Source organism: Leguminivora glycinivorella, chromosome 13 (genome assembly GCF_023078275.1).
Source record: "Leguminivora glycinivorella isolate SPB_JAAS2020 chromosome 13, LegGlyc_1.1, whole genome shotgun sequence".
Classification (NCBI taxonomy): domain Eukaryota; kingdom Metazoa; phylum Arthropoda; class Insecta; order Lepidoptera; family Tortricidae; genus Leguminivora; species Leguminivora glycinivorella.
Window position 1 is genome coordinate 10324984 of NC_062983.1, and position 19651 is coordinate 10344634.

Below are 19651 nucleotides of genomic sequence, written 5' to 3' on the forward strand. Positions count from 1 at the left end.
GTCCGGTAGGGCCGTTAAGGGCTCACCGATTAAGAAATGGGCCGGCGTAAGAGGTAAAGGATCCGCGGAGTCCGAACTTAGAGCGCAGAGCGGACGACTGTTTAATACAGCTTCGATTTGACACGTCAAAGTGTGCATACAATCATATGTTTGCGTTTGTGTACCTATTACGCGATGTAAATGAGTTTTGAAACTCTTAACACTTTCGAAACCGGGCTCTACGCGGCGCTACGACATTTTCGCTACATACGGGGAAACCCATGTAATCGGCTACGCTTCTACGAGCGGTGTGCCCGACAGTCGGGTTCTTGGTAGCGAAAGTGTTAACAGCCGCTTCAAATAATCCACCGAAATGACTAGCATAAGGTGGTTGAAAATGTCAAGTTAACCCTTGTTTTAAAGTTTGTTGATTAAGGGCACTCATGACCGAATCATTACGTAAAAAAGTATATAACTCTTGAAGGTAATTATTACAACCAACAAAGTTACGTCCGCAATCGGTATATATATCCGTACAATATCCTCGACGGGACGTGAAACGTCTAGACTAAGAAAAGTAAGCTACCCTGGACATAATTCAATAACTCGTCCTTTTTGATATTTTATCGGGTATTATTATTAAGCATCAAATAGTAATTATGTACATAGATAAAAAAAATACGATCGTATTCATATCTTATAAAAATCGTGAGATATAGTACATTATCCAACTTTTCGCTAACAGCAAAATAGTTAACCGAAAACTTTGTTAGATTAACTTTGTGGTGCACTCAAATGCGATCAGTTATTTGCGATATTACAAAGAAAATAAATCTGATTGTGTACTTTTTTTACCGTTTTCATTTAATGTGAATATCTAGGTAGGTAAAAATGGTGACCATGATATATATATATATCAATTTGCATTGTATTGAGTATATATAGACATTTAGCACCGATCTTAAACATATATTTTTAACGCTTATAGAAACATGAATTTCTCAGTAGGTATAAATTGTAACTGAGATTTTTTTGCTTAAGACCAGGTTTTTGTGTACTATAATCATGATTTTATCAAAATTAATACTGTGAAGGTCGCGCTTAAGAAACTGTAAATGTCAGTAATTTAAAAGGGTGCAAAGTTGTCGTAGAGCGGCTGGCGCGGGGCGGGGGAGCGCGCGGGGCGCGGGCCGGGGAGAGCGCGCCGCGCACCGGCCGCGTCACCGCGGCGGATCGGTTTACATTGGTACCAAATTTCAGCTTTCTAGTGCTTACGGTTACTGAGATTATCCGCGGACGGACGGACAGACAGACAGACAGGGGGAAACTATAAGGATTCCTAGTTGACTACGGAACCCTAAAAAACATTCAGTCGAATTGAGAACCTCCTACTTTTTTTGAAGTCGGTTAAAAAAACAACCTTTATTGCCGGCCGGCAAACGGCTAACCGATTGAAACAGAAACATAAATGAAAAGAGAGGGCGAACGGCGACACCTGCGTGTCAGCGATTTCAAAGGTAAGCGCACGTGCACCCGATCTCGCTACCTACGCCCAGGTGCGGGCGCGGATTTCGACCTTCGCGCCGTGCAATAGAATTCAATGTCGGCTGCTCGTGTGCGGTCTGTTTGTTTTATAGAGTGGCGGCATTTTCAACATCAAAGGGTGAGCCTATTTTGTGCAAAATTCTGTTATATCAATAACTTCTCACGTCACTAGATTATCGACTTTGAATGTCGAGTATATTTATAGTATCATCACTTTATTTCAGTGTACGAATTTCGTATGTGTTAAAAATCATAGTTCTAGCTTCATAAACCAGGGAGGAAATAATGGAGAGCGTTTATATGTCTTGTTTTGCCTTAATTCAATATCATCACATATTTTTGTTGCTGATAAAATAATACATCCTATATATCAAGCGGCGCGCCACCTGTGCGACGCTCGAGTTGTGTCTGCTAGCGGCGCGTCGCTTGAGTTGCCTGCGCCGCCTGCGCCGCGCCGCTTCAGTGTAATTTAAAAAACGTCTCCTCAGTACATTTTGTATAGGAAAGACGTAAGACGCGCCTCAAGCGACGCCGCGCCCCGTCGCCGCCACCGCGCCGCCGCCACCTCGTTAAATTACATTCAGGCGGCGTGGCGGAGACGTCCGTTGCGCGCCCCGAGACACGCGACGCTCTGGTGTGGTCGGTCACTAAGGGTGCATTGGGGTGATTTCGAATCACAGAAATACTCGGGTAATATCGAAAGGGGTTCTTGATATGATGGAATAAGTTGTAATTTTTATGTGACTTTCGAAATTAGACGACTTTCGAAATTACCCCGTTGCACCCTATTACTTAATGGCCTCATAAACGGTATGATTTATTCATTTAAACATTATTGCACAGTAAAAAAATTTACAAAAGGCGAACGTAATACCTACCAAAAGGCATTTTATCTTTACGATCGGTCGTAAGACATTAATCGAAACGACCGATCGGACCAATCGACAATGTATTTTTTTTATTTTAATATCGTTATCGTTAACGATATCATTGTTCGCATATGATATCGGACATCGTAGCAAAATCCTGTGCAATCATGAATATCGCAACGATGGATCAAAAGTGTGTGGCCGCTGGCGACCAACGATTCGATTTTAGGTTTTAGTGACATACCTATTAAACCTGGCGTTAACTAGGCTTGCGGAATCGAATCGAAAAAAAACTGCCTTCTATACATTTACTTTGAACAGCGAATTCGATTCATCGCATCGGCAATGAATGCAATCTCATCGTAAATATAGGCGATGTTGAACGTACATGTGCATCAGCCACTACATTTAATATAAATAAAATCCCATAATAATAAAATAAATAAATAAATAAATAAATAAATATTATAGGACATTCTTACACAGATTGACTGAGCCCCACGGTAAGCTCAAGAAGGCTTGTGTTGTGGGTACTCAGACAACGATATATATAATATATATAAATACTTATATACATAGAAAACATCCATGACTCAGGAACAAATATCTGTGCTCATCACACAAATAAATGCCCTTACCGGGATTCGAACCCGGGACCGCGGCGTAGCAGGCAGGGTCACTACCGACTGCGCCAGACCGGTCGTCTAATAATAACTTGCAGCACAGAATATATATTAGTACAAGTATAAAAGACTCACTGCTTTGCTTTATGGTTCACAAAATGCCGCCCGCTCTTCATAATTCTTACCTACATCCTACATACATTCAATAATCACAAAATTACAATTTTGAAAAAACCCCCGACCGCGACCTAGTGGACCTATTTTCATGAAACGTGGCTAAGAACACTCCGACTAACTCAGCTTTCAGACAAAAAAAACTAAATCAAAATCGGTTCATCCATTCGAGAGCTACGATGCCACAGACAGACAAATAGACAGACAGACAGACAGATAGACATACACACAGACAGACACGTCAAACTTATAACACCCCTTCGTTTATGCGTCGGGGGTTAAAAACGTACCTAACGCGAGCAGACGACATTGAGTTCTACTGCCCCGCGAGAAGGTCGCCATCTACTGCCGCCGTCATGTCCTTGTAGGCCTTCTAGCTCGGCGAAAGAATCGTGATCGCGGAGTGCGCGGGCCCTGATTATAATTATTTTGTCCAGTTATTATAATAACCTATACAAAAAGTACCGATAGAATAGGTATTTTAATCTATATCTGCATAGAACTATTTAAAACAAACCACAAAAGTTCATAGTTGATCGTTATTGGTACAGTCAGCAACTCAGCTGTGAATACAGATAAAGTGCCAAATATATGTATACACACACCTTAATGTACCAAATACCAACACTTGTACAGGAAATAAAATACTCTATACATATTTTTGGCACTTTGTCTTGCCAGCTCTGTTGTTGACTGTACACGATCTAAAAAGGAGCCGAACGGTTATTATAATTATACGCGGTGACTTGCGTAGTCGGCGGCCGCGCGATACATGGTGCTGTCTCTGTTCAGGCCCCGTAGCCGAATGGCATTTCTCCGACGCGAAACGAAAACGAAACGCAGTCTGGCTCTGTCGCGCCAATACGCAAGAGCGATAGAGATAGATATCTACTACCGTTTCGTTTCGTGAGCGTTTGTGCCATTCGCCTACGCACCCTGTTCTCACTACCACGAATTTGAAGAACAATATTGCTATTTTAAGCGGGTTACTCACGTATTAAGTCGATATAGCGTTCGACATGTTTCGGGGTGTCGCTACTCTTGAGAAAGGTTCTCGAAATTGAACCGAAACATGTCGAACGCTATATCGACTTAATACGTGAGTAACCCGCTTAAAATATTTTTAAATATGTATGAGTCTCACGGGAGTTTTATAGTTAAAACAATATTGCTGTCTCTCTCAATCTTTAGGCGTCATTCATATATTACGTCATACTAAATGTGACAATCCATGTTAAAGGATTAAAAAAGCGTGACATTGGGGGGTCCAAATAGTAGTCCATAAACCACGTCTTTGACCAACGTGAGTGATATCTCTGTCACTCTTTACGTCTTTACTAACAGAAATTTAAATAACAATAGTGCTATCTCTGTCACTCTTTACTAACAGAAATTTAAATAACAAAAATGCTATCTCTGTCACTCTTTACTACCAGGAACTTAAATTATTATAGTGCTATCTCTGTCACTCTTTAGCATAGACAATTTAGATTTTTTAATAAGCCGAATCAACCGGGATCTCGACTCTATTTGTTCTTGGGCAGCTTCTTTTGGCCTTATGGTTAATGCGAAGAAGTCGCAAGCGATTTTGATTGGGAGTCCTCATTTCATCTCCAAGTTGTCTGAAGTGACAGTGCCTGAAATTTTCTTCGATGGAACACACATTCCTTTCTCTTCTACCGTCAGGAACTTAGGCATTGTCATTGATCAGACTCTCTCGTGGGCACCCCATGTGACTGAAATTAGCAGGCGACTCTTTGCCTCTCTTCACTCGCTTCGACGTCTCCAAAGCTTCCTTCCGTTCCGTACAAAGGTTGTCCTTGCGCAGTCGCTTTTGATTCCACTTCTGGATTATGCGGATATCGCATTTTTGGACCTTACCGAGGAGCTACTTGACAAGCTCGAACGTTTGCAAAATGTGTGCATCAGATACATTTTTAATTTAAGAAAATTTGACCACATCTCTCATTTCCGCTCCCAGCTGGAGTGGCTGCCCATCCGTCGCCGTAGAGTCATGCACGTGGTTTCTCTCCTGTATAATGTTTTATTTTCTCCTACTTCCCCTCCCTATCTTTCAGAACGATTTAAATACTTGGCTGACGGTAGCGGGCACCGGCTCCGTTCCAGTGTGAATCTCACTTTGAGTATCCCGCCCCACCAACATAGGTCCTATAATAAATCGTTTACAATCTACGCAGTTAAATTGTGGAACTCCTTGCCTTTATCTCTTCGACAGTGTCAGTCGGTCGCGTCGCTGAAGGCTAATCTAAAAAAGCTTTGGCTCTCTGATGAAGACTAAGGCATTGGATGTATGCGGTTTTGTAGTTGTAGCTTTTATTATGTAAATATATATTTAATTTATATATTATATATTTATGTCATTTGCTATTTGTATAGTTGTATATTATGTATTTATTCGTATATATGGCATGTTAGTGTAAGTTATAATTTATTATTACCTAGAATCCGTTTCCTGCGCCGTTTGTACTGTATGCCTACCATCTCCAATTCTCCCTCAATTGCTCAAAGGTTAACTGGAAGAGATCCCTTAAAGGGATAAGTTCGCCTTTGTACTTATAATAAGCTCTTTTTCCTGTGTGTTGTTTTATTTTCTGGTACAATAAAGTGTTTTACTACTACTACTACTACTACTATCAGGAACTTAAATTGTTATAGTGCTATCTCTGTCACTCTTTACTACCAGGACCTTAAATTATTATAGTGCTATCTCTGTCACTCTTTACTGTGTGCGGGAAGTGCACATACCACGAGTTTGACTAACATGAGTGCTATCTCTATCACTCTTTACTACCACGAACTTTAATTATGAGAGTGCTATCTCTGTCACTCTTTACTACCAGGAACATAAATTTTATTATTATAGTGCTATCTCTGTCACTCTTTACTACCAGGAACTTAAATGATTATAGTGCTATCTCTGTCACTCTTTACTGTGTGCGGGAAGTGCACATACCACGAGTTTGACTAACATGAGTGCTATCTCTGTCACTCTTTACTACCAGGAACTTAAATGATTATAGTGCTATCTCTGTCACTCTTTACTGTGTGCGGGAAGTGCACATACCACGAGTTTGACTAACATGAGTGCTATCTCTGTCACTCTTTACTTCTAGGAACTTAAATATTTTTTTCGGTTTCGCTTTCGGTTTTGGTCTTGGTTTCGGTGTCGGTTTTGGTGTAGGTTTCGGTGTCGGTTTCGGTTTCGATTTCGGTGTTCGTTTCCATTCCCGTTTCGGTTTCCGTTTTCGTTTTCAGTTTTGTTTTTGTTTAAACTAACAGAACTAAAACTAAAACCAAAACCAAAACCAAACCAGAAACGGGAAACCGAACACGGGAAACCGGATATCGGATACCGTATATCGGATACTGGTTACCGGTTACTGTCTACCGTTTACCGGATACCGGTTACCGTCTACCGGTTACCGGATACCGGTCACCGTTTACCGGATACCGGTTAACGGTCATTGGTTACTGGTTACCGGTTACCGGTCATCTCTTCTAATAGTTACGAAAAAGATATTATCGCGAGCGTTTCGCTGGTCTTCAATCAAATGCTGTCTTATCAAAGTTTTTGTTGTAGAAGATAACGAGGTTCAATTTCAGAATTATCTGATATCGTATACATTTTATCCTCACTAGATAAGTACATACCTGTTCCAAACTAAAGTTAGGCACAGCAGCGATCCCCTCGTCGCATTGTCCCGGAAAGATCACGGGTACTCCCGATTCAGGTACGGGATAGTAGAAGCATCCATCAGGACTCTGGTCTCTTATTTGATAATAACGGTCGTCCAAAACAGGTATCGATGCAATGACAGCATTGATTGTGGCGTTGGCCTCGTCTGATAGCTCTTTAGTCCTGCTGAGCTTCCAACTCCAAACTGGAAATGATCAGAAAAGTCACGATTTTGTAAATAAGAACACTACATACATCCATATTGATGTAGCTACAGTAAGCTGTAGAGTAGTGACCCCTTGTGAACTAATTTCAAGTGCAAATGGGGTCACTTAGCTCTGCAGCTGCGTACATACGTATCTATAGATAGAACCGTGTGTATTAACCGAGGCGAATACATGGCCTGATGGAGGGTGCTAACAAGGTGCCTGTTCATTCTTGGTGATATATGGTCTACTCTGCTCAAGAAGATTTATACCAGTATCTCTCAATTGTGAGCAGCATTTACTTTTGACACTGAGGCCTATTCTAATTCGCCAGTTTGATATTAGTTTCAATATTGTTATGATACGACCATAACACAACACTATAGGTATCTCATGTGCATCAAGGTTAAACTACAGTTTAGGCCCCTCTAATAATATTTGGATTGCCGTAGCTTGTAGAAATGTGTATTAAAGCAACTTTACCTCCTCTGGTGTCGGGGTCAATATTGTAGCAGGTGTAAACTAAAGCGTAGTTTTCGTAGTCGGTGTCCAACACCCAGTAGTCGGTTGAAGTCGTCACTGTAAGTAACCAGTATGATTTCAGCTTTTTGTTAATACATCGGACAAAAGGTTATTGCGGATTCCTACCTCCTTGATTTTTGATGTTACGAGTATGTTATAAAAGTTTGGTAAATTCTGTGAAATGAGATCATTGTTGTTACACCAGTAAAGTTTATGTTTTTTTTTCATTGCATATGATGGCGCTACTTTACCGTACTAGTGCGGCAATGAATTTTTAACCCTTAAATTGTTTTTGTCCGTTTTAAATGACGTCCTGTAAAGTCTAGGCTAACTCAGATTCCTAGGCACTCTGGCGCAGGTGGCGTGATCCACACGGTCTAGCGTCTATCCCTTTTATTTTTACGCACTTTCGCATTGCTTTCTCTTATCAAAATTTGAAAGAAATACTAATTTTAAAAATTACAACCGAGAGGTCTTTTTGCGCTTGTGACAAATGTCGTTGTTATGTAAGTATTTTAGTAGTTTATGCGTATTTTTCACTCAATTTTATTGAAATAGTAATTAAGTTACTATTTAGTATCATTATTGTGAATAAATGACAAACATTTCACTATTATTTTTGAAGTTATAATATATGTCACTTCAAAGTGACACTGCCAGTTAGTACTAAATATTGTGTTTTTTCTATTTGTCACTTGTAACGGACATTGCCAACTTTTCTAAACGATTTTTTTTTGTGTATTGTTAACATTAGTTGCATTTTTACAATAATATGGCTGGGCAACGTTTGACGTCAAAGAGGATAATAGCTCTTATACCACCTCCAGCTTCTAAAGACTCCGATTTAGAATCAGACAACGAAGAAAAAATGAGAATCTTAGCTAGAGAATTTTATAGAGACGAATGCAGTAGTAAATCTTCTTCTCCTAAAAGTGTAGGTACCTGTTTATTTTTGCCTGGACTATATTTTTATTTTATTTATTAGGAAAGCTCACAGATAAAGTTACTATTAGGCTTATAACGTAGAAACAACGAGCCAATAACAAGTTTCCACAGATAGAAACTGGGCAAAGTACATGCGTGCAAAATTACAGAAAATTGTGTAATTTATTTAAAGATTATGTAATACATATCTATATATGAGTTCAAACAATGATTGAGAGCAAACAATAAAAGAAAGGAAAAAAGCAGTAACCTGTTTATAGTGTTATTTGAGAGTTAACAGTGGGTGAAGGCTTGGGTCAGTAGTTTGCGTACTGATGTAAAACTGTCAGAGATCAGATCGATGGAGTCATGATCAAATCAAATTTGATTGAAATATTTAGTGGCTCTTATAATAAAGGAGTTTTTTCTGAAGTTAGTGTTAGTGACGAGGATATGAAAGATTCGTTTAGTGCGAGACGCAAGGCGTGAGGGGCCTACGAAGTGGGAACTTCAAGCTTGACAGCAGATCCGGACAGTCAACATAGTTTTGAGCATTTTTCATAACGTAGATTACGTAGTAGATATTACGCCGGACATAAAGAGGTAGCAGGTCTAGTTTCGGACAATGTTGAGTGTAACTTATTAAGTTTACGTTTTATTTTTCTATGTTGGCAATGTGCATGTGTAGTTGGCAATGTCCGTCCATAGTGACGTCTTTATGTTAAGCAGTAGTTGGCAATGTCATTTATAAGTGACGCTTAAAAAAAACCATTTCCAATTTTGTTATATATTTTTTTCACACATTTTCCCCTTAATCTACCCTAACTGAACCCAAAACACCAAGTTTCATTATAAAAATCCTGCGCGGTCATAGAGTGGCAATTTAAGGGTTAACGTGCATATGTTTAAAATCAAATAGGATAGGATTAAATGTATTGTAAATAGCATAATAGGTAATTCGCAACTCAATATAATAATACTTCTATCGGTGTATGTTTTAATTTATAGCCACTCGTAGTGAATATTATACTCTTCGCACTTGAATCGTAAAGTACTGTTGCGGTATTGCACATGTAGTACTTATAATACAAATATTTCATGTTATAAAATATGAGTCATTGATTTTATTAATAAATTCAATTACAATTATAACCTTAAGTACTCGTACCATCTTATTACAATGTACCTTGTAGTATAGTAATCATAACATAACATCTTAAGATGCTATTCGTTTTACTAGTATTGATATAGATAACATATTATTATCTATATTCCGCGTTCATATCTAGCTGATAATCATTTGTGAATTAGACCAAGACACTTTTTAGAGGCCGATTCGATAAACGGTATTTTCAAGGATAAATATATGTTTTGAAAGTCTTCTAGTCTAGCCGGTAGTGACCATACTTACGATTTTTTTTTATACTACGTCGGTGACGAACAAGCATACGGTCCGCCTGATGAAAAGCGGTCACCGTAAGCTATGGACGCCTGCAACTCAAGGAGTGGCACATGCGCGTTGCTAACCCATTAGAAACGTGTACACTCCTTTTTGCTGTGTTAAGTACACAAGGGAAGTGTTAAGGAGGGGAAATTAAACAATAATGTGCCTTTCCTTAAAAAAAGCTCCATAAAGCATTTTCTCATTATCCATTATATGGACGCCATCTTTGGCATCTGCCTGTCATAAATCCTTTCAACATTCGATGGGATAATGTGAAAACGCTCTTACGCATATCATCAGTACAAATTATAAGTAACTTAGCAAATGAGCCCCGTTTATCTTTCAATATGTAGACTATGAACTGTTCCCTATCAGGCTTAAGAGCGTTATAACATTTCGGCGTCGGGCGAAATTAGGTATTTTACCCGCCGCGCGAGCCCAATATGCCGACCCTTTCCAGCACGTCTTATCACTCGCTCGCACTACAATAATAGACAAAACAATCTTGATCCTTCCTATGGAATTTTGATAACAACCACAATCTACTATCTCGATACAAACTTTTATTTTATGTTAAAATTTAAAGTAATAATTATAAACTGTGATCATATTTAAGTAGATCCCATTCCAAATATTTGCTTTTGTTATATGATAAGTATTAGAGTAAAGTATATATTAATATGATGATAAGTCTAATACAATTCTAATTACTTCAAGGTGGTACTCAGGGTCTGATGATGGAGTCAGATGGTGGTCACCTGTACCAATGAACCATGTCACTAAACCACTTCGTGTTTAGGCTCGTTGGGTTCATCTCAACAAGACTTTTGACAAGAGGTGGTACTCAGGGTCTGATGATGGAGACAGATGGTGGTCACCAGTACCAATGAACCATATGACTAAACCACTTCGTGTTTAGGCTCAATGGGGTCGTCTCAATAAGACCTTTGACAAGAGGTGGTACTCAGGGTCTGATGATGGAGCCAGATGGTGGTCACCAGTACCGAATACCGGAGACCTGTCACCGGTTACCGGTTACCGGATAGCGGATACCGGTTACCGGATACCGGTTACCGGATACCGGTTACCGGATACCGGATACAGGATACAGGATACAGGATATCGGATACCGGTTACCGGTTACCGGGTACCAGATACCAGAAACCAGGTTTTGATTTCTGGTTTCTCATGTTACAACGTGTATAGATTAGTCGATACCAAGTCGGACACTTCCGATTAGGCGATTTCGGCTCGCATTGTTACGCAGCATTCGAGTGTTGAGTTTCTCACACATGAGGCCCCTAATTTGTACCACTCATATTATTGATTTGACTCTCGCAACACAAACACCTCATGCCCACACAAATACACACAAAATAAAATCATTCACAAACTTCAAATCATTCAAAAACTCAACTGTCACACGCGCTCCTCGCGGTCCTCTAAGAACTCCCTCGCGAGAGTCGACACTTCAAAATGAAGCGACATCGCATCGGCTCATCGTCCACAAATCCGAAAAGATCCACCGATAAATTTGTACCGGAAAGACCTCACCGTGACAATGTCACATTACCCAAATTACTTCAAAAATCCTCTGAAAGTGAAACAGTTCATTAGGTTTACCGTAAGAGTGAGTGAGACAGACACGCACTGTGCTTCAAATTTGCCTCGCCAAAATACGTTACACACGACTCGAAAGAATACAGTCTTAAGCGCCGCAAGCTTTCATACATATTACGTTGTTGTGATCCAAGCATCTCGTCAAGCTCGATAGGTACTATTATTGAGCTAACGACTTGACCAGTTTAACGTGACCTATCGGACTAATTGATTTGTATGACTTTTGTCACTTGTAATAAGGGAGCTCTCTTATACTGGACGGTGAAATATTTGTTATCGAAGCGTTTTGAAAACGCGGCGCCCTTGATATCGCCGAGCGAAACACGTGTCGACGACTCGCCGCCCGTTCCCGCTACTACTATACTAGCTATACCTACTCTGTGCACGACCTTATTCTGCAGGTAATAAATAACGTTCATATTAAAGCGCAAGTAAGAAAAATATCAATTAAGTAATGAATCTTACATATTTGTTGTTTAATTGATTTCGTATAGTACTAAGAATATATTAACGGCAAAATTTACCATCTTTCAATTTAGTCAAGTATTTTTCCTTTCCTAAAATTATCAATATTTAAGATTTTGAACAAGCGCCAAAAGTATTGGTATAAGTTTTAATAATTTATCAACACACGTAATATTATATTCATAATAAATTGCAGGATTACGGTTAACAATATTTTCTAGTGAAATACGCCTGAAAATGTGTAACTTACTAAACCTTCTTTATAAATGATAGTTCTGTATGAATTATTTATAAAAATTAGATGTTTTTATATGAAATGCAGGTGTCACAACATAATACAAGCACTTTTTCCGGATTACATTTAATACTTTAGTTATAAAATCAAAAATTATTCAAAGTTCGTTTTTATTTTTTTTAAATTGAATCGGACCCTAATTTGATTAATAATTTGTATTTTAACTATCACTAATGATACTTTATACGACAGAAAAAGAAAATTACGGTTACCGAATTATGTCCAGGTCAAGCTATTTTTACTGGCCTAGTCGCAACGCGGCTAAAAAACCTTCCGTGGAAAGTTCGGAAACTAACTCAAGATGTACAGCTTTAACGCTCATACATACGAAAACTGCAACGTAACATTTTATTATTTTTGCGTTACGAACCTTATTAGCGCGTACGTAGAATGGCCCACAAAAGTCACAAGACGTTTTACTAAACACACGCGCGGGGCGCAGCCGAACCGAGGGTAACATTCCCATGCGCGGCTGGCAGCGAGTCGGTCGAGCGCGGAAGCATTTGATACAACGATGTACGCGGAGGCGAACAATATCACGACCAGAGATAATCCAGTATCGCTGTAAGAGCGAGTTTTGCACGCACTGCGAACCGGCATGTAATTCCTTTATATGCGCATCGTCAATAATAAGATTTGTAACAGGATGTCTTTTAGGTAAAATCAATTGTTGTTTTGATTCAAAAGGTAAAAGCGATTTGTGAATACGTCCGCCGACGCGTAACAAACCATCCTTATCATGGGCGTGAGACGCCGCAAACGAATTGACGGAAGTTTATTTGACGAAATCCTTTTAATGTCGTCTTCGAACACTTTTTGTTGTGTAATCAATATTAGTCGATTTAATGCAAAATTGTACTCTGGTACGATGACGTACTTTGGGAATGTTTGTTTATGTTTCCTGCATTTATTGTAGAAACGAAATATGAATGCTGTGACGCGAACTAATTTACCTAGCGACGAAAATAGCGTTATAAGAGTGTCGTCGTCCGGGGAAGGAGGCAATGTGGACACACATGCGTAACTAAGACTTGCCGAATCATGTGTATTGCGTTTTTCCTCATTCGTGTTTACCACCGGTTTGTGTATAGGCCAGGAGTCGCGACTGTGTTGGAGCCATGTAGGACCATGGAGCCACAAGTCATTTTGTACGAGCGCGGCGGGGAGCAGACCGCGAGACGCCGGGTCAGCGCTGTTATCAGCTGACGGGACGTGACGCCAACAGCGCGCCGGGACACGGGACAAAATCTCACTGGTGCGGTTCGAGACAAACGTTTTCCATTCGTGCGGGGGTGACTGTGTGCTCGGAACGCGCCTCTTTCATATATTTGATCGCCAGTGTCCGAGGTGTGCTTATAGCCTAGGAAACATAGGTTTTACAAATGTCAATGTAATGCTACGAGTAGGTTATATTGTACTACTCAATGCGACTGTGAAAACTAATGCAACAAAATGTAGGCAGTCATGGAAAATAACATTCATTGTATGGAGAAAGTGAATAGAACCTAACAACTACTCACTTTACTATTTAAAAATTTAGAGGTGTTGATACATTTCTTGGAGTCAAAGCATCATCAAGGTTTTGGTGTAAGCCGTGGGAAGCTGTGATAGCATTTTAGAGAAGCCATCATCATAAATAAATTAATTAGGTGTATTAACTGCTTAAGCTTAAGTGCTTATATTATTTACTTTACTTTTTCAGAGCCATTGATGCTCAAGTAAACAGCAGAAAGAAACGCAGTCCTCGTGTGATTCGTGAGCCCGTCATGCACTTCGAAGGCTATCACACTCTGGAGAATATCAATAACTGGTTCCAACATCTAGCTGAGCAGCACAGTAACATCGTCACTTTGGTCACTGCTGGTACTTCACATGAGGGTAAAGAATTCAACTAATTCAAACCATTGGACATTGACAGAGAGATAGAAAATAGAATACTCTTTATTGGCACACATTGGAGGCAAAACAAATGACTATACATGTAGCAGACAGCAAGCATTGTTATCACTAATGAGCGATGTTTGTTCAGCATCAAGAGGCACTATATACTAAGGATAAATATTTATTTAAAAATGACCTCCGGAGATCATCACAACGGGCAGATAATAAAATAAATACTTGCTAAATAATTACTGTTTAAACAAAATCGATGTGGGATGGAGAAACGATGTCTTCCTAAATATGGTTTATATATTTTTTCGATAACAAGTCTGTTTCCCTAACGGTCAGCTGTGAGCCGAACGGAACCATATATGCAAATGCATACGCAATTGCGCACTGTAATGCACTGCTCTCATGCAGAATCTTTTTCCTTTATTAGTCTGATTTTACCTTTTAGTCATAATAGTATTGATATATTACTTTCAGTAACTAATGATAATGATACTTGTACAAAAGGGCATCGTTAAACATTTGAAGAATGGATTTAACAATTTAATGAATTCCAGCATACTTATTTCCTGTCAATATTATTCCAGGACGAAACATCACCGGTATAAAAATAGCCCGAAACTCTAACCGGCCAGCATTCTTCCTCGAAGCTGGTCAGATCGGAGCTGACTGGCTATCTCCCACTGTAGTCTGTTACATTGTGGACCAACTGGTTCGCGGCGATAACCCTGATGCATTGGCTGCGTCGAGAGATTTCGAGTGGCATATCTTCCCTAGTGTCAACCCTGATGGTTTTGAGTTTTCTGATAACAATGTAAGAATAGATATAAGCTTTCAATTTTTTTTTCTAACACAATGTTTATTGTTCAAGAAATAACCTTTTAAAACGAGCCAAAAACCTCGTACTGATTCAGAAATTCTTAAATTTCTCGAAGGCTTTTATTATGATTTCTGAATTATCGGACTTACAAAATGATCCATACTTACATTGATATGAGTTCAATTCTATAGATTGATATAAATTTACATCGCACAGGTTAGATTATGGACTAAAAACCGAAGACCACAACGCGGTAACCAGATTGGAGTTGATCTTACAAGAAATTGGAACAATGGGGAGGTAAGTTAATTTTACAACACACATACAATCATATGATTTACTTACTCACGGAGTAGGCAAATCACATGAAATTGCACAAGTATTAGTACTAGTCTTGCAGTTTAGGGGTTGAAAGAAAAAATTGTTAAGTGATAGGTACGTTATCACTGTTATCAGCCTCTTGTCAGCTTGTGGTGTGGGCGATATGACAACCTGTCACTACAAATACTTCAGTATTAGAATTTCCGTTTTATGTTAACCCTTTTAGGCCAGGAGTGACACTAAAACTTGAGCAGTTTCATGTGCTACCCCGTTTGGATATATAGGCGTGAGTTATCACTGCAGCATCACAATTTTTTTTCTGTCAAACCTTTAGGCACTGAAACATGAATATGTAATTGTATGTACGTATGTAAAAGTGGATAATTTATTGCAGTTCGCGGTGGAAGTTTCAGCCCAGTAGAAGCCAGCTTCATCGGCATCGGTCCTTTCTCCGAACCAGAAACCCGTGCTCTCTCCAGATACATGGAATCTAGCCGAATCATGGTCACAATCTAGCCGCAGTTTTGTCCTTCAGAGGTTTTGGGCAGAGGCTGGTTATACCTTACGCACATACGTCAGAGCCTTTGGACAACTACAATGAAATGGTTAGTAAAATTTAATGGAGTTGTTTAAAATTTCGTGGTTACTATTTTTTTATTAGTCACAAGTGTCCATATTTGCCAAATACTGCTATGCTACTGTTTAATTCTTAAAGCGAAAGTATATCTTAGGAGAATCCTATAATAATATTCAGAACAAAACTGAATTAATTCATTAATATTCGTCTTGGTTATTGGACCCATTGGAAGTCTTTGTTATTATATAAATTGTCTTGATATCTATGAGTGTTTAAAATGTCATCACAGTTACTTCTTATTTAGTATATTTTTTACTATAGTTTCATGAAATAAATAATTTCAGATTACTATCGGACGGAGAGCAATGGGTTCATTAGCAGTGAAACATGACACTCAATATTTAGTTGGAAATTCCGCTGCAGTCCACGGTAAGAAATTTTTCAAATATAAGGATTAAATTCCGTTTATCTGATAAATTTGAATATTTGCTACGAACTTTGTGATTTTTAGAATAAGATGGATCCAATAAAAAAAAATTGAAAAATCATAGACATATAGACATCGGTATATATATTATTATGCAAAGGCTCTTTCACTGTATTATCGTTACTTACAGTTCTTCAATGCCTACCAAATACTGTCATTTAATTTAATTAACGATTGATGATGATGATTATATCCTGTTGTCCCTCATAGAGCTCTTAGGAAGGATTTCCACTGATCCGGGAATATTTCAAGTCAGCTTGCTTGGACAGGTGGTCGTCTGGCCTTCGTAAAGTAACATGTCCTTATCCAGCGCCATTTCCGCAGAAGTATCTCTTTGCTTATAGGGTTTCGTCCAGCCGATTCCGTTAATTTCGCATTATGGCCAGAAGACTGCATCGATTCGATTCGATTAGATTCGATTAATTAATGATTAATATTGTATACACTATATGTTAACGCAGACATCTGCAAACGGTTCTATTAAACTTAGATATTTTTGTCTTTTAATTCATTGATATTATTTCCTTCTAGATGGATCAACAGGCGTGCTTGTCGACTGGGCAAAATACAGGTTTAAGCCTCCAGTAGCAGCTACTTTCCTGCTGAGAGACAACAGCGGTTGGGGACACATATTACCTGTCGCACAGGTCTTGCCTTCCTGTGAGGAGACATATGATGCAGTCATAGCTATCATTAGAGAGGCGAAATATATCAGCTTTAGACCGTTTTCACATTATCCGATCCGATATCGGATGTCGGAAGGATTTCAATAGAAAAAATCCAAGATGGCGCCTGTAATGTATGGATTATCGGTCCGATATCCGATATCGGATCGGATAATGTGAAAACGCACTTAAGTTAAAATAATGAGTAATAAAATATTTGAAACTTGGTGATTGAATTTGAATTATTAACAATTAAGTTTAGTATCTGTACACAATTCGAGAATAAATTTCGAAACAAGCAGACGTTTCTGGTCTGCAAGCGATGTTTACCTATAAGGTACATACCTAAATTAAAAGAGAGAAAATTCACTGGTTTGGATGGAACTTCTTCAACCCACGACCACATCACCGCAGTTAAGCCAGATTTTTTTTTTGCCTTTTCATTATTTTATCTCTAAGCTGAATTATTTAGCATTTTGGTTATATAATGAAACGTTTTTATTTTATGCTTGTATGAGAGATCATATCAATTCAATTATGCGACCGAGTATGTTAAAGGTGTATAATATGCAGCCTTTTGTCCAAAATAATAATCAACGTTTTTACTTCAAGAAAGGTAACTAACTTCCAAGGAACAAATTAGCTTTACTCAAATGTCATATGACCTGTAGTGACTACTAATATGACGAAATAACTAACCTCCAAAGAACAAATTAGCTTTACCCAAATGTCATATGACCTGAAGTGACTAATATGATAAAATAATTGTAAACATTTATTTGTATTACAATTCGGGCAATTCTCCATTTAAGCGATCCTAATTAAATTTGTTTTTGGGATAAATTTAAATATGTAATTCAATTAGCAAATATGGGACATAATAAAACTGCGTTGGTTATAAAGCAATGACACCAATTATATATTTACTCTTTAGAAACACATCAAATACTCAACAAGGGAGTAAAATCATAAACATGGTTACTATTAAGTTACGTATAATGAAATAGTAAAATATGCTTATTTTTAATTACAATTTCATTAGTCAGTTTCATCAATTTATTCAGGTAGTTTTTATTAATTAATTTTCATAGTTAAATACGGGTAATTATTATTAAATAATCAGACATAAACAGCGTTGTAGAGTTGTTTATAACGAAACACTAAAACATTAACTTTTTAATTACATTTTCATTAATCCATTTCATAAATTAATTCAGACAATTTTCATTGAATAAATTCATAAATTAATTCAGGTATTTATTAAATAATCAGATTAAGGTACTTCAAATAATCTCATAAATTAATTCAGACAATTATTATTATTATATAATCAGATTAAGGTACTTATCTCTGTTCGTGGCGCTGGTAGAACTAAAAGTGACTGCTCGCCGACGAGCAGTCCCTTTTATAACCAGTCCAGGTAAACTTGCCAACCGACCCGGTTTCTTTGTCTACCGACATTATTGCCATAAATTTAAATGTTTGAGAGAAACGTACCTTAAAATGTTACAATTATTAAATATTATAATGGCAAATCCAACACGGCCATACTGACAAGTACTTCGATCTCGAAGTACAAAAGTTTACATAGTTACATATCTTAACACGTTCACTGCGTTACGGGGGTTTTTGAACCCCGTACACTGTCATCACTCAGTGCGGGTGAGAAAAATCGTGTTCACTCCGCTGGTGCGGAAGCTGTATTTTGATCATTTTTACAACTACGAAAATGACAAATCGTCCCATTAATGCAAATACCGACTAAGTCACTTTTTGTCGAAATCGTGATTTTGACACCATTAGAATAAGGTTTTCAAGAGCTATCATATGGTAAAACCCATGTTTTAATACGACTCTGCGTTTAAAAGATAGCTTTCCCCTAAACACACTTAATGGTCATTCTTAGCCAATATGAACTGCCAGAATATGACATGTATATTATAATAAAAAGCCTTTTGCTTTTTCCGCCATGAAGAAACTGTTATTGGTATATAGTGTGTATTTGCAGTTTTACACTTTTGTTATAGTAGCCATTTTAAATTCTAGAAAAAAGTTTTATGTATACAAACTTGGTTTTTGCATATTAAGGCATCTAGTATTTTTTAACATTGTACAACAGGCAAAAAGTTTTATGTATACAAACTTGGTTTTTGCAAATTAAGACATCTAATATTTTTTTCATTTTACGACAGGCTATATATACCAATTGTCTTTAACAGGTTTTTCCAGAACATATTTGACTTCAAACAACGCCAGTATCATGCTGCCAAAAGAATCTTTAGCGACTTAGTTGATTTTGCGTGTAACTTTATTTGAATTTCGGCGCTAAGTTCTACAGGAAGAAGCAACTAAGCGCGCGGACAACGTCACGCCGTAGCAACTTCACGTCTTAGTAGCGACTCCGGCGCCGTGTCGCAGGTTGTTGTTTCTCGAAAATGTTAGTTAAAATAATATTTAAAAGGCAATTGAGTGACAGTTTAGTGTAATAATGAGTGCAAGGAGCAGAAAACTCGTTAGCCTCGCCACGA

At 38.2% G+C, this 19651-nt stretch overlaps 1 protein-coding gene across 2 annotated transcripts in view; it reads left to right on the forward strand.

Moving 5' to 3' along the window:
- LOC125232753 (zinc carboxypeptidase-like) overlaps window positions 1-19651 on the forward strand; it is a 36912-nt gene continuing 17261 nt past the window's right edge. The window contains exons 1-5 of one of the 2 annotated variants that reach the window (XM_048138522.1): window positions 1-53; window positions 14066-14241; window positions 14841-15067; window positions 15290-15373; window positions 15789-15881. In XM_048138522.1, the coding sequence (XP_047994479.1) occupies window positions 37-53; window positions 14066-14241; window positions 14841-15067; window positions 15290-15373; window positions 15789-15815 (531 nt within the window). In that variant the 5' untranslated portion in view covers window positions 1-36 and the 3' untranslated portion in view covers window positions 15816-15881. Of the gene's footprint in view, window positions 54-14065; window positions 14242-14840; window positions 15068-15289; window positions 15374-15788; window positions 15882-19651 lie in introns of those variants that run through there. The other variant, XM_048138521.1, reaches the window with a different exon arrangement.